This window comes from Channa argus, chromosome 5 (assembly GCF_033026475.1).
Source record: "Channa argus isolate prfri chromosome 5, Channa argus male v1.0, whole genome shotgun sequence".
In the NCBI taxonomy this organism is placed as follows: domain Eukaryota; kingdom Metazoa; phylum Chordata; class Actinopteri; order Anabantiformes; family Channidae; genus Channa; species Channa argus.
This window is the reverse complement of record NC_090201.1, coordinates 2,042,414-2,069,976: the sequence shown is the minus strand read 5'-3', so window position 1 is coordinate 2,069,976 and position 27,563 is coordinate 2,042,414. Positions and strand designations below refer to the sequence as shown.

The following is a 27,563-nucleotide window of genomic DNA, read 5'->3' as shown; positions in this document are numbered from 1 at the left end:
CTCTTTTTACATTTTTTTTGGCTCAACCATATAACTCATGGTGCAGTTGTTGTTTAATATTGTAACCACTAGAGGGGGTAATTGGGCTGTAGATGAACACATGCAGGTTTCTCAGTGTAAAACTTTCATGGGAGGAAGGTTTACTTTGTTTTTTTCAAAAACACTTTAAGAGAAATGTGTTTGTACCTTTAAAATGCAGAAATGTCCTCATCAGAAAAGGAGCATCGCAGCGCGGGGCGGAGCCTGGCCGATTGATTTCCTCATAGCATTCACTACATCTCTTGTTTTGCCTTTGCTTTGGTTTACTGATCACTGAATGTGTTAATTTCTCTTAGGCCCATGCACGTGTCCACCCTGTTCATCAGTGCCAGTGTCCTGAGAAGCTTTTCCAAGACAGGAATGTTTAACAATCATAGCACTGAGTCAGTGCTTTTATCATTTCTGGAACACATTCATGGACGTGATAGAGTCCAGAAAGCACGTGAAAAACGCCCGGTGTGAGGACACTAAGCAAGTGAGTGAGCAGGTATGTCGGCGAAGAGCGTTGCCAGAGGCTGCGGTGACAACAGGCTGTCTGACCGAGGGAAAACACAGAGAGCAGATGGCTGGTCTGAGTTCTGTCAGCATGCAGGAGTCTTTCTTTCTCACCGCTCCAGATGGCTTCTATACACCATCCACCAGCAGGACTAGCACCTGTAGCCAGCAACCCACAAGACACACTGTTGTTTACCATAGTAAAACCTGAGATCACTGGAGGATGTCATGTCTTACACTGACAAGTATTACAAGTTCTCCAGTTATCACAAAGACTCTCTGCAAAAACTTGGAAGGGTTCATTATTTCCACCAAACGCTGAAACTAAAGCTGGCAGTGTCGATTTCAAGCAGACTTCCAATGTGCTAAAGAACCAAAATGATTAAAATGATCTTTAAATACTTTTGGACATTATTGGTACATGCAGTAAATGCTGCAGCCATGAGTAAGTTAATGAAGGGAGACAGACAGTCAGCTAAGCGAAGAATGGCCTCTGTTTCTAGTTTTCCCTATTATTTCCACGTAGCTCATTAACAAATGTGTGTTAATAAAACTATTTGATATATAAATTCATTTTTCAGCAGGTCGTTTTCTTTACCTGCTGAAATCTGCATCCCCTCTTTCTTCACACTAGGTGACTGTTTGATGGCTTGAATGAACTTGTTAAAGACAAAATAAATAAAATGATCCACTGATCACTGAGTGTGTGATCATTACACCTCACAGTGTACAGCCTGCCAGAAATTTAGACCCCGAAGAAGAAAGAAAGCCTGAAAGAAGTAAACTGACTTCCAGTCTTTAGCCGTGTACGTCCGTTTCCCACAGCGCGGAGAAGTTGTTGTTTTCAAACTGCCAGCATCTATGCTAAGCTGCAAGTGTCTGTAGAGAAGGTTAGTCTGTCTTTCTTCATCTCAAAACAGCAACCTGTCCAACAATCATGGCTCAGTCATCACATACATGTTGCTGTAGTGTTCCAACTAACAGCACTTCCCATATTTGAATTTCCATGACTTTCCATTGGACCCTGAAAGTAGGGCCAACGTTTAGAGCAGCTATGTTAGCAGTCTACATTCTGGCCCTGAGGACGAGTTTGGTTAAAAAAAAAGGAGCAGTGGCATCAGGTTTCAAGGGAATAAGGATAAAAATAGCCTCATGCACACAACAAGTGTTTGACAGTATCCTTATTGTTAGAGCTTGGATATGAAATATGATTGGGTTTTGTTTTGTTTTTCTCTTCTGTGAAGAAATTTGACCTTAATCACACAGTAAGCAAAACTAATGCCATTGTCTTTCCAATGTTTGAGGTGTTCTCTTAGACAAATTGAGTGAATCAACTTTGTGTGGAACACGGTTAAGCTCAAATATGATAAAAGTTGCTTTTCTTTTTTCCATCTTTGTGGTGCAGAACCTGGAGATTGTGGGTTGAGCTCTGCCGTCCTGGAAGCCTCTTACGAGCTTCCTGTTTCAGAGGATAAGCTACTGGCACAGGCTGCGCTACATGGCTACACCTGCCATTCTGATCCTGGTTAGTAGCCCAAACAAGAAAACGGCTTTACAATATGTTTGCATGAAAATATTACTACCTCTGTGTCAAAAACACATTGCAGTCTGAGTCAATCATTGTTTGATATTTGCATATTAGTTACATTGATTGGTCGGTAACTGGTCCGTCTTGTTACCCGCCCTCTAGTTTCACAGCATTATATGCTGTTCTGGCATGTGTACGAACCTGATTGTATGAAAAGGTGAAAATGATGATTAAAAATCATTTGCTGTGTGGGTTGGTCCTCTCCAGCTCATTTCAGCTCTTTATGTTTTGGCTCTTTCACACTTTAACAGATATGTTAGAGTAGCAAGTGGCTCCAGCTGTTGACTTGAAGCTAGTGAATCTTCTGAATCATTTAGTCATGTTTAAATGTTCCCAGTGGCATCGCATTATTTCATACGTGGACATTTTGACAAGCGAATTTAGGTAAACCACTTCAGCAAACAGACATTAATAATGGGTTTTATCCTTTTTTATTTCATGATATTTTATGATGATCAACCCAAGACACGGAAGACAAAGTAACTTATACAAATGTTTGTGTTTGTTTCATTCATCACTCTGTCTAAATAAGGTATAAAGTAGTGGGAGGCAGAGGGTCAACATACTGTGGGTAAACATGGGGTAAAAAAAAGTAAAAATATTGCAAAAAGGAGAAATAGTTATTGCTATTAACATGATTGCTGCCACCATTAAAAATTAATTTTAAATGGGTTGGTGGAGATGTGCGTGGCCTTAAGCTTAGGTGTCAGGCCTACTTTGAAGAATGGGTCCCAGGTTTCCTCAAAGGCTGATATTTTCCTTCTCTGGGAAAATGTTTCCTTTTCTGTTGTAATGTATTCTGTCAGGCGATTGATCCACTGATTGGTAAGTAACATTTTTCTTGGCAATAGTAAGACAAATGAGAAGAGGGTTTTTATATTTAATTGGTAGATGGTTGACCTCTGTCTTCATAGATTGTTCTTTGTACTTAGGCCTTTTAATCTGAAGAGAGGAGCCCAGTAAAAACATCAAATTCTGTGTTCTGGTGGCATTTATGAATAAATAAATGTAATTTTTGTGAAGTAGGTCGGAGGACTGTGTGGCTGTTCCGAAAGTTTCAGCTTGTTTACTGAAGTGGATCATGGTGGACATGGTGATCTGTCTTGGCTGATTGTTCTTTTGCAGAAGCAAAGTCTTACTCTTTGATGGGACGGTTCCATCCAGAACTTCTCTGAGGTTCAGTGGAATCTGTTCTTCAAATCTAGCTTTCAATTGCGCATACAGCAGTTAATGCTTTTTCAGACTAACATTTTTGTTTTGGGCTTGCAGGTAAGGTTTCCTTCTAATGACTCATCCATCGCGTGCTTGTGCAAGCAAGCGCCCATCGACGAATTATTCGTGGTTCGCTGTCGTGTTGGACCTGGACTTAAGGAGAGAACATTATCAGCATTCTTTGAGGTCAACCTGTCTACAGTTACTTACATTATCTTAACATGGACCAGCTACGTCTCAACAAAGCTCAGAAAACACCAATAAGAACCAGATGCTTCGCTGTGTGAGGTTTTTAGTGGAGAGGGTGATACACGGGGTGAACGAGTATCATATCTGCAACAGTCCTGTCCCTCTTTATATGACACGGTCGGTCAGTCAGCTGTGGGTCGTCTGCTGTCTGATGTCAAACCATCGGGTGCTACTGGACATCAGAGACCCTACATTTGTTTCAGTGTTCCCAATTATCTGGCATATGACTAGTTTGGACTGTGTGTTGAATGTTGAAAAGAACACATACTATATATTTATATAGTACATATAGATATTGCTGCATGCATTATAAAGTGTGAAATGTGAAACATTGAGGAGTTCACGTGGTTTTTATGGGCAAAATGTAACAACTCTAATAGACTTGCAGTTCTCCAGCACCTGGACGGAATTTCGGTGCAGGGCTGTTTAAGATTTGGAAATAGAAAATCATCACAAAATGTACTTGAGTAGATGTTTTTTTTTTAATACCAGCAAGAATATGGCTGTATATGTATGAATACAGCACATTTGCATGAATAAAATTGACCTATTTTGTTAATTAAAACCTTTAGTTTTAACTTGTTCTGAGTGAAACATCACCTCAATCCTGCAGGTGACCGAGCTAAACTCACTTGCAGTCAAAAGGCTGTTTTTAATTTTTATATCTTCTGTCTTTCATATCTATTAGTCTTCTTGAAATAACTCGGCATTGTTTTACAAGAAGAGCAGACAGGCTGTTATGGTGCATGTGCAGGTTATAGATCAATAGAGGAACGAGCCTTGACAAGTTAGAAAGAGGCATATTGGATATTTATGGCTTTGAAAGTTGTGCTAAGACTTGGACACAGTTACCAGCCTATATGGCTGCCAAACAACCAGCAATGACAGAAAAATATTATTAAGTAATGCATAGTACAAACCAGTTATAGTTATGACCAGACCAATAAAAGCCGATTTGTTAGAAACCAAGCAGTTCACCTGTTGATCCTCTGCGGATCCTGGTCTTCTTGTAGTTCTTCGTGCTCCTGTTGGTGGTGACATTTATACAATTCACCTAATAACATACAGGAGTCTGTTATGTTTTTTTTACCTGTATTTACTTATTGCACATTTAATCACCTGCTTTATAGAGGTGTGGTTTAAAAATGCCATATTTAAAAAAAAAAAGTCTCTTGGCTTTTGGGAATTTTGGGTCAATTCCAAACAACCTGGTTTTAACACTGAGACTGAAAAGACAGAATCTCCAAAGAACTTGTGTGTCCTTACATTACGAAATTACATATGCTTCCAGATATGAGTTTTAGATTTGAATGGAAACCTGGGAATCTGCAAACCATAGACTGATTGCTTTTGCTGAACCTGTGCTGTGATACGTTCACATGACCTGGTTGTTTGACCTCAGTGTTTCTTTTATTATGTCCCTTTAGTAGTAAATGAGTAAATGAGTTGTTGAATACATCAGATTTCTGGTCCTCTAAATAAGGTACTTTATTTAAAAACATCTGAGTATTAAACAATTTGCAAAGTACAATTGGTTTGAAATCCTATGGTCTATAGTTGAAACGTTTTAAAATGTGAGTAAGTAAAAAATAAAAACGGAAAAACCCAAAGCAGAGAGAAGGGAAAACAATGATTTTACTACCTCAGAATTTCACCTACCTGAGAAACAGATGTTTTCCCAGTTCCCACACAGAGAAACTTTAGCTGTGCAGTGCTGCTCACCTGGGCTTGTTTGCGTTTGTGGCACATTCACGCTATAATGAAAAATGGCATTTAAAGTACTATTGCATTTTTGTGTTCAAAAAGCTCAATTAATTTGAACTCTGAGGGAGTCACGGGTAGTGTGGTGCAGCCGATCACATTTTAACACCGAAAAAAGAATCTGATTTCAGTTTCTGAAGAATCTGGAAACAGAAGTTGACCTCTACCAAACATCTACATGACGATGGCAGCCTCCTGGTTTCATGTCTAAAATGGTGAACAACTGCCAGCAGCCACCAGGACAGAACACACAGTGTACGGCTCTCGTTTTTCCACTATCACATGAACACACCTTGCAAATCTGCCAAAGAAGCAGGCGTAACATAAAGTTGCCTTTATCTAACTTAAAGCACTCATCCATGCTAAACCACAGTTGACCCACGGATGGATTATGAAGAAATAGGCCCCTGGGCTTGGATGAGAAGAGCTATCTCCTCTTTGTTTTAGGTTATTTTCAACCTTTCTGTGGTTTGTGTTTGGAAGCTTTAGATCTGTTTTTGGTCATTCGGTCTCTTTTCGATAGTTTCAGATCATCCATTATAATGTTTGCATCACTTTTTGATCACCCTGACTTCTCAGGCCCATTCAGTAATTCATCCATGAATTTGCCAATACTCTACCCACAGTTCTTGAATTGAATACATATATGTTGCCTGTTTTTTCTGAACACAGCCCAAAGTCCAATGTTTCTTTGTAGATGAAGGTAAAATTAAACCATTCGTTTTGTGCTTTTAACTCGGGGTAATCAGGTGAACTCCACATGCATAAACCCTCTCTCCACAGACAGGATGCAGTGTGAAATAGGAACAGGGGAAAGCAGCACAGGGTCTTGATAAAAGTCCATGCTGGGTCTGTCCTCTCGTCACAGATGTTTACCTGTGTGCTCTCCAGCTATTGGCCTGGACAAACTGATCAAACTGAGCTCTGCTGTGAGGTAAGCCTGGCTTTTAGCAGCCTGAGACAGATGCAGCCTGCAGGGCCTGTCCTGGTGCTATGTACAAAAAAATACCCATGTCCACTACAGAAAGGACCAGAACGGGGGATGTTGAAAACCTTTTATTAAACAAACTACTTAATTGAAATGTAAATCACTGGAATATCTGTGGACAGAAAGGACTGTTTCTCTCTGTGTAGTACAGGCTCACAATTGCACTTTACTTTTATTTTCACAATATGACTTACAAGGACCATTCCTGTGGGCGTTAGTGGATCCGAGCGCAGACAGGCCAAGAAGCCCCCCGACATTATTATTTTTTTTTGGTCGTTTGAGGTCTTATTGTGGTCAGTTGTTCATATTTTTCTTCATTTCTGAATTGATTTTTGTGCATTTCTTTGTGGTTATGTTGCATCTTTTAATGGAACTCAATTAAGCGGGAATTAGGAACAGTAACTTCAGAACCCACGCACCCCCCCCCCGGACCTCTCTGAATCCAGGTGGGCCTGTTCAGTTATCCATCCAAGCAGGTAAAAACTACTTAACAGTCTCTTTTTTACCCTGTTTCCATAGAAAAGTCTCATTTAGAGATTTTATTTTTGAAGTTGCTGGGATCAGATCTTGTGATACAAAGAGACCTGGAAAGAAAAACTTCAAAATTACAGTAGACTGTACAAAGTCATGTTGATTCTTTCTTAATGTCAGAAGTAGCACCTGTGTGTTTTTACCTTTGCACTTTCTATTACCTTTTAAAGCTGGAAATAGCTTTTATTCACTCCATAAACTGTGTATATTTTCATAGAATACTTGTAAACCACGCATCATTATGCTCAACATTAACCCAATACTTCTTGTTTTACAACATTATGAGGCAAAAACACTGTGTTTTCGGATCCCCGAGTTTGATCAACCATGACGTGTAATCTCTTCCACTTCAGTCCTTCTTTACAAACTGCTTGGCTTTGGCCTCTGATCTCATATCAAAGATTTTAACCTGAAGGTGTCTCAGGAGAGAAGGGAAGCACCGGCGGGATTGAGGAGAAGGATGAAGGGAGGGAGCTGAAAGAGGGAAGCTTGATTCTCAGTGGAACTGCCGGACTCCAAATCTTGGATCTTTGATGTCCCGGATTTCAATCTGGAGGAGAAACAGGGAGAGCTGATGTACTGAATGTTTGAGAAAAGGAAATCAGGTCAGAGGAGAGAGAGGTTTCATGCATTCCCTGTTAACACTGACAGATACCGATACAGAGGTAATACCTATGCATTTACTAAATAAAATAGTGAACCATAGTGGTGCCTGAAAGTTTGGGAACCCTTACTTTGGCATAAATATGATTTAAACTTGATCAGAATTTCACAAAGGTCCTACAACTAGACAAAAGTGAACCCAATTAAATAAATGAGGCAAAAATATTCTAATTCATATATTTATTTTCGAAACTTATTCAGTCTTTAATATGTGTTTAATCAATGGAAGACTTGCAGGCCCTGCTTTATTTATAGAAAGGAAATCTGGGTCCTCGCTATCGAAGTCTGATCTTGACAACAAGTTTGTAGAAGTGTGTCATGGCTTAATTAAAAGACACATAACGTACAAATGGGCATTCAACACCACTGCTACCCCTCCTGGATAGTGGAGCAGCAAAGATCATACCAACAAGATTCTGAGGGGTCACAAACACCTCAGGGTAACGTCTTGGAAACTAAAGGTCTCTCTTGCAGTGGCTCATACAAATGTTCATGAGTCCACCATCAGGAGAACCCTGAACAGCAAGGCCTGTCTTCAGTTTGATCAAATGGATAAACCAGAAGACAGCTGGAAGAGTGTTCTGCGTATCAGGATGTGGTCTGTCTTTCTGCCTGTGGACAGGGGCAGCTTGCTGTCATTGACGGAGCTATGAATTATGACGTGTATATGTAAATTCTACAACTACATGTCAACGTATCCATCTGTGAACTGAAGCTCGACAGAAAGTGCATCATGAAGCAAAACAATGACCATCAACACACTTGTGATTCTACCAAAGAATCGGTAAATCAGAAGAAGTGTAATGACTTGGAACAGCTGACTCAAAGTCTCGAACTTCATCCTGTAGAAATGCTGAGCGACGGGAATGAGCTAAAATCTCTTCAAGCTAATGGGAAGAGCTGATAGACAGTTCCAGGTTGCGGTCAGTGAAATCATTGAAGACATAGCTTAACATACTTTTGCCACACACAAATATATAATATTGGATGCTTTTAGTGTTAAACATCTCATTTGTTTAATTGGAGTTCACAAACTTTCAAAAACAATTTGTAGGAAGTCAAACATACAATTAAACACAACAAAGACACCACAGTAATGATGATCATACACTGATGTCATCAAACAGTACAAGACAACACAATGACCTCAACTCCTCCATGTTTAGTCCCATCTGTACATGCTAAAACTGCTGAGTTTAGTTCCTGGGAAGGTTTGGCCCATTGTACCCTGTAACTACAAAACGTCCCCTTCAGACATACGTCCCCTTATCTGATCTCGTGTTTAAGGAAACATCTGAGTCAGGTCTCACTGGGTTGGACCTGTAACATCTCTGAATTAACTTCAGCAGGACACAGGTCAGATCAGGCTCCTGTCTGATTAATGTAGAGATGAGGTTAGACATGCTAAGAGTGTGTGTGTGTGGGTGTGTGAGTGTGTGTGTGTGTGAGCTGATTTCAAGCTCATTTATCTCAATCAGTGCTTGAGATAATTGCGCCTGCCCCCATTCGTGTCCCTTTATAGATATTAAATATTTAGCCACCTTTCCAAGATTTTATAAAGCTAAACGAAAACACCAATGTGACATTGCACACACATTTGATTTGAATGTATTTATTAACTTTAATGATGAATTCCAATTGAACAACTCCACTCTTTGTCCATCAGTGGGACACCTGTATCTTCCTAATCTGAATTTTTGAAAACCACCAGCATACTTCAAGTGCTGGGAATCCTAGTGTTCCAAAAAAGGGAAACTGCAAATCATCACTAAGGCTTTGTGATTTTTGGCTCCTCATATTTGCATTTAATCTCCTTTTTTTTTGTCTCCCCTGCTCCATTTAGCAGCAGAAGGACTCTGACTTATGAGTCGCTGTGAACTGATGACATGGGGAAAATAAAAAAAGACCAAAAACAAATATACACATAAGTAATAATGCATCGAGCTGGAAGGGTCACTTCCACTCACATGTTCCAGACTCTCTTCAAACATCACTTCTTTCATCCGCTCTATCAAAGCAGTATTATCATGGAGGGGGTCATATTGGAAATTTTGAGGGGACATGAGGGGAATAGATAAACACAAGTTTGTATCCTCCTTTGTACCAGTTAATTGTGTATTAAATTTTATATTGATAAAAAAATATATTTTTCTCTTTTTTTGCCATTTCAAAATGAAGGGATGCAAACCTTTGCCCCCCACTGTGCCACCACATGTCCCCTGATTAAAGAGAACAGCCCACTAAGACGAACCCCTGATGCAAATGGGATTTACTTCCCGTCACTGACGTTATAACAAGGACTCAGCAGTTAGTTCTCTTTTAAATACGAACCCGATTTCCAAGCAAAGCTGGACGCTGTGTAAGTGTCCAATACTCTGTTGAAACATATTTTTTAATGGTAATAGAGAAATCTTCAGCGGTGACTGTGAGATTTTCTAATCAAATTTAAAATATAAAATTCTCAATTTCCACATTGGATATATTGTTTTTATACTATTTATGATAAAAACTACATTTTCCTTTTCTTTACATTTTAACGAATGTCATAGATTTTCTGGGTTTGTATGTCCTAACCTTATCTTATAAGCACAGTCGGAGCTGGGCAGGAGTTGGGAGGTTGATTACAGCTGCCTGTGGAGCAGCATATTAATAAGTTGTTGCACTTTCTGATTATTCATCCTCCACTTAATGAATGAGGTGAGTGAATGAGGACAGGGGGAGGAGTTGGTGGGGAGACACGCTGGGGATTAATTGTGTTCTGTTGTTCACTGGCCTGGCTTGTTGCCTAATGCGGAGACGTGACACCACAAACGTCGATCAGTGAATGTGATACTGAAACACTGAGTATGTATGTGTGGAGAAGTTAACAAAGACCCTAACAGTCCCTGTGTGTTTCACCGAAAGTCATGTAACACTGCACTTTTGGAAATCAAGGGGAGAAGAAAAGTACACATGAAATGAGATAATCCACTCTCACGTTAAGTCTGAGACTTGTCCTAAGCCTTTTTTTTTTTTTACTAAAACATGTCCACCCCTCTGCCTTAGGACAACTCTTTAGCCTTGACACCTCACCAGGGTCTAATGAGACCAAACATCAGCTGGTTTACGAGGACGAGTGCAAAAAGATCTGACCTGATACCAGGTAGAGTCAGCTGAGTGGAAAGTGTGACATGAGTACTGTGATGAGAAAATGTAGTGTTGGGAGTAGATTGGTAGTTTAGAAATGACCTTAGTTAAGTGTTATTTAAGGCCCTAAGGACAAATTTCAAAACCACAGTCCATACACAAAGATGGACTTCATTGAGACTGTCATCAAAGCCAAAAATTCGCAGCTCACTGTTTGTGTGATCCACTAAAAGATCCGTCTCTCTCAGGATGTAGAGTCACGATTATGAAGGATGTTAAATACTGTATCTTTAACGTTTAGGCAATAAGGCCTTTTGGATAAAGACACAGATGTGCTAGTGCCCTCCGGATCCCAGTGAAGGCAAAGCCACCTTTTCATGTGACAGTGATGAAAACAATGGCTCTGAAACATGTGATGCTGCTATAAACAGCATCCCCTGGTTTATGTTTAGTAGCAGCAGCCAGCAGTACGGATATCTCCATACTGAGTGTAGACAGTGGGGTGAATTCTATTATTTTTTCTCTTTAAAGGATTCAACATGGTGTTGATAGCATAGAAATGGACAATGCATCGCTGAGTTGGTGAATAAACACGGACAATAAAACAGCAGTGGGTCTAACATTGGTCCTTGGTCCTGTATTGGATTGCATTAAATTGCACAGGTGGTCATAATGTTCTGTCTCATCATTGCATTTGCACTGTACAAACAAAACGAAAGATGCACAGTTACAACCGCCAACGTTGCCATTCTGTACACTTTCTGGAAATTACAATAGAATTTTTGTTTTTTAAGAGATCAAAGTCTTTTCTTTTCAGATTGCAGTATATAATCCATAATTTTTTTAAATGTTTAGTTTAGTTTAATTTCACCATGAATGCCTTTACATTAGCTCTAGTATTAGTTTTAAGTGTCACGTCCTCACTATGTCCGACAGCAAAAATGTCTCTGTGACGAAATGAAGAAAATATTTACACACACACACACACAATGGAGATCATTCAGTAACAAAGCCACAACAACTTTAAAGTGTACTTACCCTTGACAAAGTGAAATCTGTCAAAAAGACAAAAAGACTAATTTCATTCCTTTATTCGTGTGGAAACTAAATGTCATTTTAATGAACTCAAAGGTTGTAGGGAGGAAAGTGATCTACACTGAAAATGTTTATATATGGTTTATTTTAAGGACATTACCAGTCAAAGGACGTTAAGTCATGTCTTTATTTTGCCAGTACAAAAATTACAATATGATGACAGAGAAAGTAAAAGAACGAGCCATTGTTTAAATGATCATTGATTACTTTTTTGTTGATCAGCTCATTTATTTTTTCCTCAACTAACTGAACTTTCATTTCATCTTCATGGGAAAAGACAGAATTAGACTTTGTCATTTTGCTGCCATAAAACCTATTTTTGCTTTCCCTAGTTATTTCTGCCCTGTGTAGTTTTAACATGAATGCATCTAGCAGCTCATTTGTTACGTCCCACCTTTGTTGAAGGTCTTCAGCTCCTCCTGTAGGAAGTCACTCTGTCTGTTCCCCAACACAAAGGCCAAGAATGAGAGGATGAGGGCGTCCAGGACGCCGATGAGAGCCAGGATGTAGGCCCAGCGCACTGAGCAGTTGCCCAGAGTGTACTTTCCCGTGTTTTCACCACACATGTCCTGGATCACCTCTGCGTCCCATCCGTTTGGGAAGATCATGCAGCCGAACACCAGAGAAAGGGCTGGCAGAGAGGGACAGATGGAGAGACAGCAGAAGAGAAATTGGACGTTTGGAATGCTCATTAGTTTAGCGGTATTGTATTTTATCAGCCACTGGTGCCGAGCAGTGGGTCTAAAAAAGTGACAGGTGTGTAAGTGAAAAGCAGAGAATGAAATAAATCTCAATGCAGGAAGAAGTTGGAGTTGTCAGGACAATAAAACATGAGGAGAGAAACTGGGTTTACGTGTAAAACAGCACACGTAGTTTGCTGCGAGTCCCAGTAGAAGTCTGTTGCAGTGGTATTGCCAGTGTCTGTCTCATCACTCAGTCTCCTCAGTGCAGTCAAGTCTTTGAGTGGGAGAAGTGAAAGGAAACCAAATAAAAGATGAGAGAGCAGCAGCAACATCATCTTACAACATTCTTTAAACATCACTGAAAGTCGAGCCGGCACAACATTTCTGTGGAGGAGTCAGTCAGAGGTGCTTATCACCGTGGTAGCAAATTCAGAGCTACTTTGATGTTGAATTTGGAACAAGACACATCGCCATGGTTACTGAATTCATCCAGCACTGAGCCAGAATTCAAATGCGAAGTGATGGTTTATCCACCATCATAGAATTTTAAGCTGAGGGGATCAGATGTTTCTTGCTTCGACCGATCAGTCAATGTCCTCTTATTTTAAATGGCTCATCCATGCGTCCAAGGGGACATTTGTATCGGATGAAATCAAATTACCTGAAGGCATTTCTGAAATATAGTGTTAGGTTCACAGTGACTTTGACCTTTGACCACCATAAATCTCTTCAGTTCATTCTCAGTTCTGGAGGAAGCTTGTGTTAAATTTAACAAGTCCACATTCCTGTGGTATTGTGTAACCGTTGTGAGGTCACAGGCTTTGACCTTTGACCACCCAACTGTAATCCATTCTTCTTTGAGTTCAAGTGGATGTTTTTACCAATTGATGTATTACATTGACCAGAATGGAACAGAGACATGGACAACTCCAACATTTAATGTCTTCAGCCATTGTTGTTGCCAACATGGAGGCCAAACAAAAAATGTGACAGATGCTTTTTTCACACCACCTGTGATAATTAAGAAGTAATGAAAACAAAAGGAAATTAAATATCTAAGCAAATAATAAGAAATAGAGAAATAATGAAATATAATCTAAAATAAATAATTCATACATAGTAAATGATATAAATATATAAGTGGAGTTTGAACTCTTTCCACCACCATCATCAAAACACAAATGAGAGAATAAGCTTTGGAAGAAGGATTCATCCATTCAGCAGAGCTCACGTGTAAATGTTCTGCACTCATATAGCGCTTTTCTACCTATTGGCTTTCAAAGCGCTTTACACTGCTTCTCATTCACCCATTCACACACACAATCACACACACACTTGCACAGCAATGGGGGAGCTGCGAAACTGGGCCAACACTCACCAGGAGCAACTAAGTTGGTGTTCAGTGTCCGAATCAAGGACACTTTGACATGTGACCCGACACACACCCCTGATCCTCACTCAACCGTACGACTTCACTTTAAACTTTAACCTATAATGCGTTCCAACTATTCCATATGCTCATATTATTACACAGATTTTCATTTTTTTTTTTCACAAAAAAAGTTTGTGCCCGCTCCTGCACCAGTCCTTCAAGTCGTTGGTGTGCGAGGGTCTTTTTCTTTTCTTTCAGCTTACCCTGTGAGTTCAGGGTCGCCCCAGCGGATCATTGTCCGCATGTTGATTTGGCACAACCCTCCCCAGTTTCTACTGGCACTCCACCGCTGGGGAGGAAAAGGGGCTGTTAGGGGTTCGAAGTGTCTCAGTGGCCAGAGACACTTCGACATATAGCCGGGACCAGGGATCGAACCACTGACCCTGTGGTCCATGGACAACTGCCTTTACCAACTGTGCTACAGCAATTCACATATAAATTCAATGAGTGAGTCATGTTATAACAAAGGTATTGGTCATTCATTCAGAGCTAGAATTGGAATCTTTGATATAGTATTTCACATAAGTACAGTCAAGGCAAATTCATTAACATTGAGCTGTTTCCTTTAGTTTATTGTATAGATTATTACTCTACATTCCTGGCTGATCTGACGCATTCACATTTGATCACCAGCACAGCTTTTGGCCCGTCCCTTTTTACACCGGACGCCCTTCCTGCTACAACCCTTCCATTTTATCGTGGATGGGGCCACACCTGATGGGGTGGGACTTGAACACGCAGCCTTCTGCATGCCAATCCAGTGCTCTACCACTGAGCCATTAGGGCCCCACATTCCACATTTGTTTTCCTATATTTAGATTTGTATACAGTTTTTCTTATAATAAAGCATCAAGTGAATGAAATGCGCCAAACTGAAGACCTGTAGTTTAGTGTTGGGAGACATGAGGCAAAGCTTCAACAGAAACACACAGCAATCACACAGGTGCATGTTTTCAGGTATTCCTGCTCCATTCTGATTTCCATAACGTGTGAGGTTTGTAGAAGTGATACACACAGATATACTGCAGTACTTATGTAACTCTGAAACATGACATCCACTTCCTGCAGCTTGCTTTGGAATTAGCTTTAACATGGTGTGAAGAGTGTGTGTGTGTGTGTGTGTGTGTGTTCCCTGTGGTTCACCTTTAGTTTTGCCTGGCTGACAGTAGTCAAGGCTCACTTTTAAATATTCACTGAGCTTCATTTATGCTTATGGATGCTCAACTTTTCTCTGCGTGAATGTGTGGTGCTCATCTGTGCTAGAAAGAATCAGTTTAACGTGGTCTAGAAGGGAGTTCACTCATGTGCAAAACAACATTATGTGTGTGTGTGTGTGTGTGTGTGTGTGTGTCTCAGCTCCTCTACACTGGCCCCTGGGGTTCCTCACACGTTATCAGCCTAACAGGGTCAACAATTTTAGACCATTAAAAGTAACAGTACATTTACAGGACATGACACAGGATGAAGACATTATTTTTATCAAATACTAAAACATAGTAAAACTCACTGGAGGAGGTGGAGAGAATTTTTAATTCTACTTTTAATTGAATCCATTGAGTAGTTGGGAACAAAAATTTTTAGCCTTATCACAGAAAGGCCGTTTAGGGGCGGCCGTCATCCATGGACCACAGGGTCAGTGGTTCAATCCCCGGTCCAGGCTATATGTCAAAGTGTCCCTGGGCAAAACACCTAACCCCTAACAGCCCGTTTCCCCTCCCCAGCTGTGCAGTGCCGATCCAACCCCAGTGAAAATTGGGGAGGGTTGTGTCAGGAAGGGCATCCGGAGTCCAAACTGTGCCAAATCCACATGTGGACAATGATCCGCTGTGGTGACCCTGAAGTCACAGGATAAGCTGAAAGACAAAAAAAAAGACCTTTCATCACCTTTCAGAGTCACCTTATTCTTTGGAATTTGTGTTTGGGGCTGCAATGATCCACTAGCACTGTTGTGTACAATACCAAAGGCTCAATGACTGATTAAGGCTTGATGCCACTGTGTTGGTGCAGCCTGTGTTTGTTTGATTTCTCCTGAATCTGAGCGTGACCATGACAGGATTTCTTTGGCTTCTGTATTAGGAAGTTAAAAGCTACAGATCAATATATTGACCAATATGACTCCGAGATTTAGATTTACATTCTATTTTTTTTAATTCACGAATAGTGTGTTGTATAAAACAATGCATTACTATTTAAATAACAGCCATATTTTAGGTCTGTTTGTTGCAATCACAATAAGATAGTTCATAAAAATAGTTCAGGACACTCAAACGTATGGCCGGTGGTGAAGGAAGCTAAATCAGAAAATGGCTTTGACTTAACCACATCAGCAGAATAATAATGAGAAGTGCTAAGTTACAATGTTTTACACCTGAATTTGACTGGATGTTACTAGTCACACAAATATATATATATATATATATATATATATATATATATAAAGCTTATTACTGGTCTTGAGTAAAACAAGCATTTGGTGAAACAGGGCTAATGGACAGTCGTGTACACAAGTGTAAAAACTTAACATTTCAAGCTTTCTGGCTAAAAAGAGAACAGATGGCAAATTAACATTAAAGAAAATGTGCATATACAACTTTGAATTACTCTATGTTAGTCAGCACAAAAGAACAGATAACTTCATTACTGTTAACACGGCAGAAATAAGGCAGCGCATTGCCTGTTATAAAAAAGAAACAGTAGGAAAAAAGTGTCAAAAAATATCTGTGTAGGAACAGAAACTAGAGAAGACAGACAGGGACAAATGCCAACACTTTGCTCGTACTGCAGTCAACTGCAGTTATTCCATCCATCCATTATCTTTAAACTCTTATCCTGTTCAGGGTTGTGGGGGGGACTGTATCCTATCCCAGCTGTCACTGGGTGAGAGGTGAGGTCCACCCTGGACAGGCCTCCAGTCTATCTCAGGGCCAACACAGAGAGACATACACAGACAGACAACCTTTCACACTCATATTCACAGCTACAGGAAATTTAGACTCTGATCAGGTTAATGCAATAACTAAATATGCAGAAGTGTTTGTGAAGACCTGTAAAACACACAAAAAGTATTTACTGATGGGTTTTAAGGTTGTGGAATTAAACATGAAAGTCTCTTGTCCATTTAAGGCATTTAACCAAAAACCCTTTCAAGAAACCCATAGACCCGGTCACTGGAAAGCAGCAGAGTAACCTGATTTCTCCTCCACTTTAGGCTTAATTCGCAAGCCTGGCTCCCAGATTTTAACTGTATAGTGACACAAAACACTGCTTTTTTTTCCCCGCCGTGCTTGTGTCATTGCAAAGTGGCAGCACAGGGAGAAAGGGGAAAAGGGGAAAACTATATTGGAAAGTGGCTTCTTTGGACTAAGAGGAGTTGGACTTTGAAATAAAAGCGAGGCAGCCTCAACCGGTTAATGATCTCCCCTTTCATTAAGCCTTTTACTGCTCTATCTGCAGTTTTTTTGTTATGCACATGTGCTGTTGCAGGAAACTGGTTATGCGTATACATGGCAGAGAATCAATGTTCTCTGATAGAAATGTACTTGGGGAAACCAAGTTTAGCTAATCCCCTGCATTAATTTCAGAAACCAGCTTTCCCATTTACTGTAACCTGGTTACAGTAACCTGGGTAGTCCAGGATATGCTTTGGGTATTCAAATATGGGGCCCAGGGCGGTTTATGGGGGCATGGAGTTGAATATTAGGGGGTCATCCTAGGCCGCAGAGCCTGTTAACAGATGTAGCTAATGATTGTCATTCACTGAGTCTACTATGTTAATGAGTTACTTGGTTCTGTCCAGATGAATTTGTTTATGCCTTCATCTCCAGAAGGACAGACTGTTACTGATGTCTGCTCCTAACTGCAGCACATTAGGAAACCAGACAACTGAGTCCATTCCTGTCACTCTTAAATCTTTGTGATGTTTCAGTTAGTTGGATTGCGAATTTTAAAGTGCTGCTGCTAGTTTCTAAATATTGTAGTGGCCAGGATCCAAAAAGCATTTATGATGCATATACTAATGTATTAAGTCCTTTATAGCTTTAGGAAACACAGTCCTGGCTTGTCTTAAATGCTTCTATAAACATATGCATCTAAGCAGCACAAACTGTGCTTGTTTTCTCATGGTGTGATAACTTAGGTGTTGAGTCCCCTCTGGTGTTTCTGAGAGGTCAAGCATCTGTTGGACGGGCCCTTCAGTCTCTTGGCACAACTACAGGGCGCTGTCACAAGGTCCAATAACCAGGTGAAGCACCACTGTGGACCACAGAGCACCACAGAGTTGATGAAATGATCACCAGCAATCCCATTAGGCTGTGTTCTCCCTGACATACTCATGCAGAAATAGCAATGTTCAAGACAAATGTGATACCTTCCTGCAAAACAAATGTCAAGGCAAAGATAAATGTGAATAGTAATTAAGTATGACTACAAAACAAAGACGGGAGTGTGTCCAAACTGCGGGGTCCATTTATTTAATTTTTTTTTTTTTTACAAATAAAACAATCTCAACTTCCATTGGAAGCTGTCAAAATAATGTGCTAATTTTGATCATTTAATCACGGAAAAAAATAATGTGTTGAAAAAGTTATTAACAGTCATTAATCATGTGGTGAAGTGGCAGCAGTGGCTCAGGTAATAAAAAAGTGGCTGCCTATAAAACATAACATTAGATCTATCACTGTTCTCGCTCAAGCATTTTTCAATTTAGGAATATAAATTACATATTTTTTATTGTTATGACCATTTATGCATATGGACAGTAAAACCATAGAATTTAAAGTCAGTCAAATATTAATTGAGTTACTCTTCTGCCAAAATTCATTTGAAGTAAAATATTCTAAACAAAATAATCTAAATGAGTTAAAAAAAAGACCAACATAGTGGTGACAGACTCATGCTGGGTGGATGCTTCTCTGCAGCAGGTCCCCAAAGGCTTTTAAAGGTAGGGAGTAAAGTGAATGCAGCAAAATATAGACGAATTAATTGCATTTCCTATTGTCAGTCACCTTTTATTTACATTTACATTTAGTCATTTAGCAGACGCTTTTATCCAAAGCGACTTACAAGTGAGGTACAAGGCAGCAAAAATAGTCATGAAGCCATGAAGATGCAGCCTTTGAAGATGTTACATTTTAACTGCATCTTACACCAGTGGAAAGGAGGTCAGAGGAGGACAGGTGCATCAAGCCACTAGATTTTCCACAACATTGTGAACTTCGTCGCTCTGTCCTGCTTTGCAAGTTGAGACATTCAATACGGCTTCAATCCGGCAGAAATAAAGGCTTCAGACTTTCTGAAGAACAGCAAAGGCAGTAAAAGCAATTATCATCTGAATGATGTCTAGTTTTATAGACTTCTCAATTGATTGTTTTTTTTATTTTTTTTTGATTGGACGACGCTAAAGACATTACCAGGTTCCTCAGATTGAAACGTATTTTGTTGGAGCAAAGTCTCATAAATAAATAGTTGAAGGCTATTAGACATCCTAAGAAGACCTCTCAGGACAGTTGCATGCTGGCTGGAGAATCAGAAACAAATTATCACCCAGGGGTCACATGGTGTTTCTTGGTTGCCATCTTTAACAGTTGCCAGCCACAAAGAATTTTACTTTTTAATCAAGAAATTATCTAGTGCGTGTAATTATCAGTGTGTGTTGGAGGTAAGCGGAGAAGGGAGTGGTTAGGTTGGGGTTTCCTCTGATCCATCACCAACAAGGAGGTGCACACTAGTCCGATGTAGAGTCAGTCAATTTTGTTTTTCTTAAAAGCTATAGTGGAAGAGCAGTGGAACTAAGGTTTGACTCTCAGCAGACCAACCCCTATTTACCAAGACAGAAGTAGAATATATGGATCAGTGACAGTGAGATTCAATATTCAGGCTTCAAGATTCAAAGAAACTTATTGATCCCATAGAGAAAGTTGCGTTGCCTTGTTGCAGCGTCTCTCAAAGTAAAAAGTAGAAAAGAAAGGAAAAGCACCTCAACCAAAGCAAGTAGAAATTACATAGACAAATAAATAAATAAATATGAACTAAAATACAACTGAACACATAATAAAATAGATGAAAAATGAGTAAATAAAGTAAAAAATTAGATTGTCCATTTAGATCTGTCAGTCCCCCTCCTTTTTAGAGAAGGGGGGATCTCGACGTAGGGGGAGACGTGGTGGAAGTAGTTTCAGATTACAAATATCCCGGACTCCACCACCAGTCCCTGTGTTTTGCTGATGTTCAGCTGGAAATGATTGTGCTCACACCACTTAACAAAACTGTCCAAGACTGATCTTTGTGATCTCTCCACCCTGGATAGATCCAACAAACGCAGAGTCATCAGAAAACTTCTGAATGGCGCAGGACTCTGAGTTATACTTGAAGTCAGAGTATACAGGGTGAAGAGAAAGGGAGATAGAACTGTCCCCTTGGGGAGCAGTGTCATACACAGTTCTTCAGAGGGACGTACATCCAGCCAACAATGGGGGTGTCAACATGCTTGCTCTCTAATTTCCCCCCCAGCAGGACAGGCTGGAATGTGCGAAAAGCACTGGAGAAGTCAAAGACCCCCAGGCTTGTCCAGGTGGGTGTAGATCTGGTGGATGAGGGCGTCCTCCACACCAAGTTGAGGCTAATAAGCAAACTGTCCAGAGATGTTATCAACAGAGGCCGGAAGAAGAAAGAGAAGATGAACGTGTAAATGATGAGCACTAATATTTACAAGTGTATCCATACAAGTGTATCTATACCCTGGAATTTAATTTTAATTATTTTTAATTTAGAAACTTATCTCCACCACGATGGGGAAAAAAGTGTCTCCAAATCTTATGTGCTACTGAATCACATGTATATTGTAAAATGTATTTTGTCAGGGTAGCTCTGCACAGCATACTGCCTGCGAGACATGGCTCCACTTTGGCTGGTTCAGATTCGACTCCTCGATAGTTACTCAGCGTGTGCTCTAAAAAATGATTCAGGACTGGCATGTTTAATTAGTCACTACTGATGACCTGCCAGACTCTGAGTGCTTAAATTCTCACTTTCATTGCATTGCACTATTTAGCACTGACCGGGCAAATCACCTACGGGCTCTGTTCTTTTATAGATCACTGAGCTTGCAGCTGAGCTCAGTGATCTCAGCGCTGGAGACAGGCACGAACATGACATGATTTGCTTGCTAGTTAAAGGGGAAATACAACACAAACAAAGTGGCATTCGTGGGTGATTCCTTAATTTTGAATCGTCCGAGCATGAAGGCAACTTTCTGAAGCTTATCATGCACCATGCTTGTCTGATGCCCATATAGGATGAAGGAGACACCATGTGTTTGTGCAGCTTTTAGAGTTATTAGCAGTTTTCAGGGTTTTTGGTTCAATTCCCAGCTGAAGTGTCCTTGAGCAAGACACTGGACCCCAATTTAGTGGCTCCCCCATCGGTGAATGAGTAAATGATAAGTATAAGTACAGACCATTAGCTCTATGGTGGCTGAGTTCATGTCCATAAACTGGAGGCTTCTCTCTTGTTCTCTCAACTCTGACACCAGACCAGACTGTGGTAACGAAGTTGGTGACTGTATTATGATACCTGACAACTACTGGCAATCAAGAAAGAAATGAGACGTCTAGGGGAGGTACTAAGATGCCGGGATAAGACCCACGAGCCACCTTGGTGCCGGTCCCGAGCCCGGTTAAAGCTGGGACAGTTGTGGCAGGAGGGAGATCCGGCCGTAAAAACTCAACATGCGGATCAGGTTCTGCTGCGGTGACCCTGCAACTTTCACCTATGGTCATGAGCTCTGGGTAGTGACATCATGAATGAGGCTGTGCGTACAAGTGCTTGAAATGAGATTCCTCTATAGGCTCTGTCTTAGTTGGACCCCATGTCTCCCTCTATGACTTCTGGGATAGGCTCAAGCCCCCTCACGACCCTACACGGGATAAGCAGTTACAGATGATGGATAGTATGTCATTATGACAGAGGTATATATTTTCTAATTTCTTATGTTAAATATTTTGTAATACTGCAATAATCAAAACACCCTCAATAACGTATTTACAGTGTTATTATGTATTTATCACGTCACCATGTATGTTAGCAGCATGAACCTCTTGCATTCGTTGCATAAGCTGCTTTATTTCTAGACACTGTAAATTCCATCATGAAACTATCATGATGTTCTTTTTTCACCCAACAAACCTAAATGAGAAGCTTGTCTGTTTTTTTTTACTATACTTTTACTTTGCTTCTTCTCCAGCTCTGTTGGATGTTGTGAATTGTTTGCCTTTGTAAGGACACAGGGAGCCAGAGAGAGCAGGAAAAGTCAATCATTTCTAAAGGTCCCGAGTCCACTGCCATCCACACAGCCCCAGCTGCCATGTTGTAAGGGATAATCTATCCATCAATACATCCTCTCAGATAATGTCAGCCCTTCCAGACCAATGCACAAATAAGCTCCTCTCCACCAACCTCCACTTCGGGGAGAAAACTGGAGCGATCACTTGCGAAGTCTTGCTGAGTACAGAGACAAAAATCATTTCAAATCTCATCTAAACACAGTGAACTCAATCACCCACCTGGCATGAACACGCTGCGCCTTTTTAAACACGTTTGAAACCGGTTTCATCTCCATCGCGCTTAGTTAATCAGTAGTTTGTGTGATTAGGAAAGAACCAGGGGGATTCTTTGATGTCCCCTGAGCTTTGGGGGAGACACTTTTCGTCCATATATTTATCTCTAATCAGTGTACACTCCAGCCTTTACGTGGTGTTTGGTCCAGTGTTGCACAGATGACTGAGTGCGCTGAGCTGATATGCAGATCATGCTGACAAGCAGAAACTGCAACTGAAGAATAAGCTGTGACTTGTAATGCAACGCTCCCGATCATTCACACAATATTTCAAACAGCCAAATGAAAAGAACAAGTTGGAAACTTGGGATATTTATTACCTCTTGTTGTTGACCGAATGTGGTGATAATGATGCTTCTCGCCTCCAAGTTTCACTCCATCAAAAAGCGTGGGAGTGCCCCCCCCCCCAAAAAAGAAGAGCACATCAAAGTGTTTGCCATCCTTACCGCATAGCAGCTGCATCCAGGCGCACGTTTTGTAGACTGTGGCGGTATTGCAGAAGAAGAAGAGGGCGAAGCAGCCGATGCAGCTGAAGATAAGCACCATGGACATCAGCACGAAGACGGAGGCTGCCTTAAAAGATCCCGACGGGATGGAGCTGAAATCGGAGAAGCTGCCCTGGCACAGAAGCTCCCGATTGGAGTTCCCGTTGCCCACGCAGTAGTGGAACAAGCCGAAGTAACCAGCTTGGGGCGTACTGACGCTGTCGCCAATCCAGTAGGGCTGGGCGAAGACCACCATGTTGATGATGGCCAAGCAGATGGTGAATATGGCCCACAGGACCCCGATGGCCCTGGAGTTGCGCATGTAGTTGTCATGGTAGATGGTGGAGGCTTCTTGCGAAGGCAGCATTTTTTCTCTCCCACCCACAGCCTGTGCCCCCCGCACAGCAGCGTACCTGGCGTTCCCTCTTCTCCGGACCCCCTTCGTCCCCTTCTATCACTTAGTAAATCCAGTCAGACGAAATTATTTAGCCTAGAAAAATGGAAAACAGATACTCCGAAACAAATGGCCAGTGTCCGGCGCCTTGTCCGCCCACTCAAACTGGAGCCCAACCAGCAGAACTAGATCCAGCTCTGTTTTGAATCCCCCCCCCCTCCTCACCCCCCCTCACCTCTGTTCAGTCAGTCAGTTCAGTGGCTACGCGTGATCCACCGGACAGGAAAAGCGTCCCCCTCCGCTCCCCACAGCGCGCAGACAAAACAAAAAACAAAAAACAGAACCAGTATCACTAACACCTTAACACGCACAGGTGTCGGCTCTGCTGTACGTTCACATCCAAAATACCTCAAATAAGTGATTCGATGCTCCTGGAAATGGACCGAGATTTAAAGGAAAACATGCGCCGTACACTTAAAGGACATCGTCCCTGATTTTAAACTTGCTTCTTTTGGTTGTAGTGTGGATAGTACATGTACCGTTTAAGTCACCTTTGACTTTACTTCCAAAATCTCTCTCCACTTCTAGCTGAAAAATGCCTCCAGATGACATCACTGGAAAGGAACCTTCAGTTCAGATTGTGCCATCTTGTTGCTCACACTATGTTTGTAATCATAGTCAACCTGCTTTTCCAGAGCTCGTCCAGATGTATCTACTATCTAGAGTAGAATCGGGCAAGTTACTTCTAACATCAAACTATTTTGTGTAGTGGCCAGTTTACATGTTGCTGTGTGTTACAGCAAGTCATTTGCAAACTAAGTGTCCTTGGAGCTGGTGGCATGGAACAAGTCAAAAGCCTCCTCTGCATCTACACAAGGACCACAAACTTGTTCCTACACTTTGTATCCAAGCACACTGCAAACTGCCTTAATTCACTATCACAAAAAAGAAAATTCCTTCCCTTTGTATTCAATCAGAGATGAAGAAGCAATAACAACACAAACTGAGCATGGTCCACTTTTAATTTGTTATTTAAAATATACATTGATTTTTGTACGTTGCATGTATTGTAATACATGCAACATGTAATACAAAACATTAACAAAGTGGGGAACGTGCAAAATATAACTATTACATCTAGTCATTACATGTTACTCATTGAAATATGTCATATAAGTAGAAAACAATGGGATGTGGTGCAACAAGCAAAAGCCAGTCATTCAAGAATAAAACTCGAAAGAACTTATAGCCTGTGTGTAAAATTCAGAAAAATATAAAACAGTTTTCCCACCAACAGCCCAGTGGCTGCATTGTTTGTAGTATTGCAGACTGTTTTACGAAGTGAAAATAATTTGTGCTTGAACAGCAAACTACTTACTAACTTTCAGGTGCATAATCCAAAGTAACACGTCATAATGCAGTTGATTATATTTTCTTTGAAAAATGTGCATCTGGAACTTTTTCCAATTAGAAGCCCAAAGCTGCCAATTAAATATAGCAGAGGAAAAACATTTTCCTCTGAAAAAGCAACAAAAAAATGGAAATAATCCAGTTAGTTACTACAATCACCAAAACTTACTTTTATTTTCGAAAAAACCTGCTCAAGCCCTGGTGGCCCGGGTATCCGGCAGTGTCTCAAATCAGCTGGTGTTGGGAAATAGTATGTGTGATGAAAGCTGTGTTAGTCTCAAACCTGGGACCTTTAGATGTGAAGCAGCAGCACTAACCACTGCATCACTGCCACTAATCGATATATGTAAAATGTTCTGCACTTATGTAGCACTTTTCTACCTATTGACACTCAAAGTGCTTTACGCTTCTTCTTTTTCACCCATTCACACACACACTCACACACACTATGCAGCTGGCCAACATTCACCAGGAACAACTAAGTTGGGGTTCAGTGTCTTGCTCAAGGACACTTTGACATGTGACTTGAGGAGGTGGGGATTGAACCAACAACTGTGAGATTGGTGGACAACCGCTCTGCCTTCCTGCACCACAGTCGCCCACAATCCCAATTTAAAACCCCAATTCAAAAAAGTTGTAAAACATAAATAAAAACAGAATGCAATGATTTTCAAATCTCATCAACCCATATTTTATTCACAATAGAATAATCTACATAGTCATTTTACCATTTCATGAAAGTTGAAACAGATGAAACAAAAGACTGGAAATGGAAAAACAAATGGAGGAGCATTTGACAACTAATTAGTTTAATTGGCAACAGGTCAGGACCATGACTGGGTATAAAAGGAGCATTTCAGAGATGCAGAGCCTCTCAAATGTCAAGATGGGCAGAGGTTCACCAATTTGTAATAATATCTAAAAATTGTTGAACAATTTCAGAAAAATGTTCCTCAACATAACATTAAAAAGACATTGAAGATCCCACCATCTACAGTAAATAATATCATCAAAAGATTTAGAGAATCAGACGAATCTCTGTGTGCAAGGGACGAGGCCAAAGGTCAAAACAATGCGTGTGATCTTCAGGCCGTCAGACAGCACTGCATTGAAAACAGGCCTGATTCTCTACTGGACATCACTGCGTTTAAGTAATCCCACTGCTCATTGCCTTAATCCAATGTGTTCAGTGAATCAGAAGCTGAAAAATACCAATTCCCGTCTTTGCCCACTTGACCCTTATCGGAGGTGGTATCTTCCAGCTTCTTAATCATAGAATACACCTGATCTAGGCAATCAGTCAGCAGGGCAGGGGACCTTGACAATTAGGACTCAGAAAGCTGTGCAAGATGAGGATGTGAGCCAAAAATAACATCCTCTAAAGTTCATAAACTTAAGGACATCTCACAAGCATGAACGGCATACAGATAACAATGAAGGTAGTTACACTAAGCTCTGTCTTAGAAGATTATTTTATTTTAAACTGCATTTTCGTGTCATGCTATTCCTAGCATATTTAGAAAAACAAAGTAGGTCCAACTCCAAATGAAGTAATATGGAAACTTCAAAAAATAAATAAAAATACATATTTGAAACTCTTAAAGTTAAGTAGAGCACACACAAAACAATAACCAGTGAAATGCTTGAATTAAGTCGACCTTACTAGCAAGTATTTTTTACAAATGGAAATTAAAGTAGTAGATACAGACACTAGTATTGTTTGTACTACAAAATAATCTGACGCAAAATTACCTTATTTTCTTCAAGTAGACCATGCTTTTTTTTTTTTTGCAGTATAAATTAAAGCTGTATCATGCAAAGAAGAAGCCATATGTGAACACAATCCTCAAACAACACCGTGGTCTCTGGGCCAAAGCTCATTTATTCTATTCATTTAGTCTGACGCAAAATGGAAAACTGTTCTGTGGTCAGATGAATCACAATTTGAAGTCCTTTTTGGAAACCATGGACGCCATGTCCTGCGGACCAAAGAGGAGGATGATCATCCAGCTTGTCATCAGCGGACAGTTCAAAAGCCTGCATCTCTCATAATGTGGGGGGGCATTAGTGCCTATGATGTGGGCAGCTTCCACATCTGGAAAGGCTCCATCAATGCTGAAAAGTACAAAGAGGTTTTAGAGCAACATATGCTCCCATCCAAACAACATCTCTTTCAGGGAAGGCTTTGCATATTTCAGCAAGACAATGCTAAACCACATACTGCATCCATCACAACACAATCACAACTCCTAAAACTCCGGAAACTGGTCTCCTCACTTCCCAGACATTTATAGACAGTTGTTAAAAGAAGAAAGGAAGCTACACAATGGTAAACATTGCCCTGGTCCGACTTTTTTGAGATGTGTTGCTCCCATCAAATTCAAAATGAGCTAATATTTTCCATGAGGTGCAAAAATGTCTCAGTTTCATCATCTGATGTGTTGTTTACTTTCTATTGTGAATAAACTATGGTTTGATGAGATTTGCAAATCAGTGCATTCTGTTTTTATTTATGTTTTACACATCGTCCCAACTTTTTTGAATTGGGGTTGTGCTGTATATTAAATAACCCACAATATCAAAGTGACTTGACTGACTCTGTCTCTCTTTCTATGTTGTTTAAATGCTTAAAAAAGCAGTTTACCAGAAACAGTAAATCACATATTGATTGAGACACAATGGAAAATGAAGTGAGTTGCTGGTAGCAATAAAAAGACAGAAAAAAAATGGAAGTCACTTCAGGGAGTCTGCTAGGAAGATGGGAATTATTTAGTGTTGGATGAAATACTCAAAGGCGTTTG

The 27,563-nt window shown here is 40.5% G+C and overlaps 1 protein-coding gene and 1 long non-coding RNA gene across 6 annotated transcripts; one reads left to right on the top strand and one right to left on the bottom strand.

The window, feature by feature from the left end:
- Positions 1-1,330: 1,330 nt before the first annotated feature.
- On the top strand, positions 1,331-5,237 carry LOC137127608 (uncharacterized). Its single transcript, XR_010914443.1, has 2 exons — positions 1,331-3,298; positions 3,392-5,237. It is a non-coding gene; the product is annotated as an uncharacterized lncRNA (long non-coding RNA).
- Positions 5,238-5,382: 145 nt separating this feature from the next.
- On the bottom strand, positions 5,383-23,573 carry lhfpl4a (LHFPL tetraspan subfamily member 4a). 5 transcript variants are annotated; one of them, XM_067504806.1, is made up of 4 exons: positions 22,794-23,568; positions 12,142-12,378; positions 11,691-11,707; positions 5,383-7,413 (listed from the first exon to the last, which is right to left on the bottom strand). In XM_067504806.1, exons 1-4 carry the CDS (start codon positions 23,323-23,325, stop codon positions 7,360-7,362), a joined length of 840 nt encoding a protein of 279 aa, XP_067360907.1. In that variant the 5' UTR covers positions 23,326-23,568; the 3' UTR covers positions 5,383-7,359. The 5 variants fall into 5 exon arrangements, with proteins under 5 accessions (XP_067360907.1, XP_067360909.1, XP_067360908.1 ...); XM_067504808.1 differs by having other exon boundaries at positions 22,920-23,561; XM_067504807.1 differs by lacking the exon at positions 11,691-11,707 and having other exon boundaries at positions 22,794-23,572.
- Positions 23,574-27,563: the final 3,990 nt, after the last annotated feature.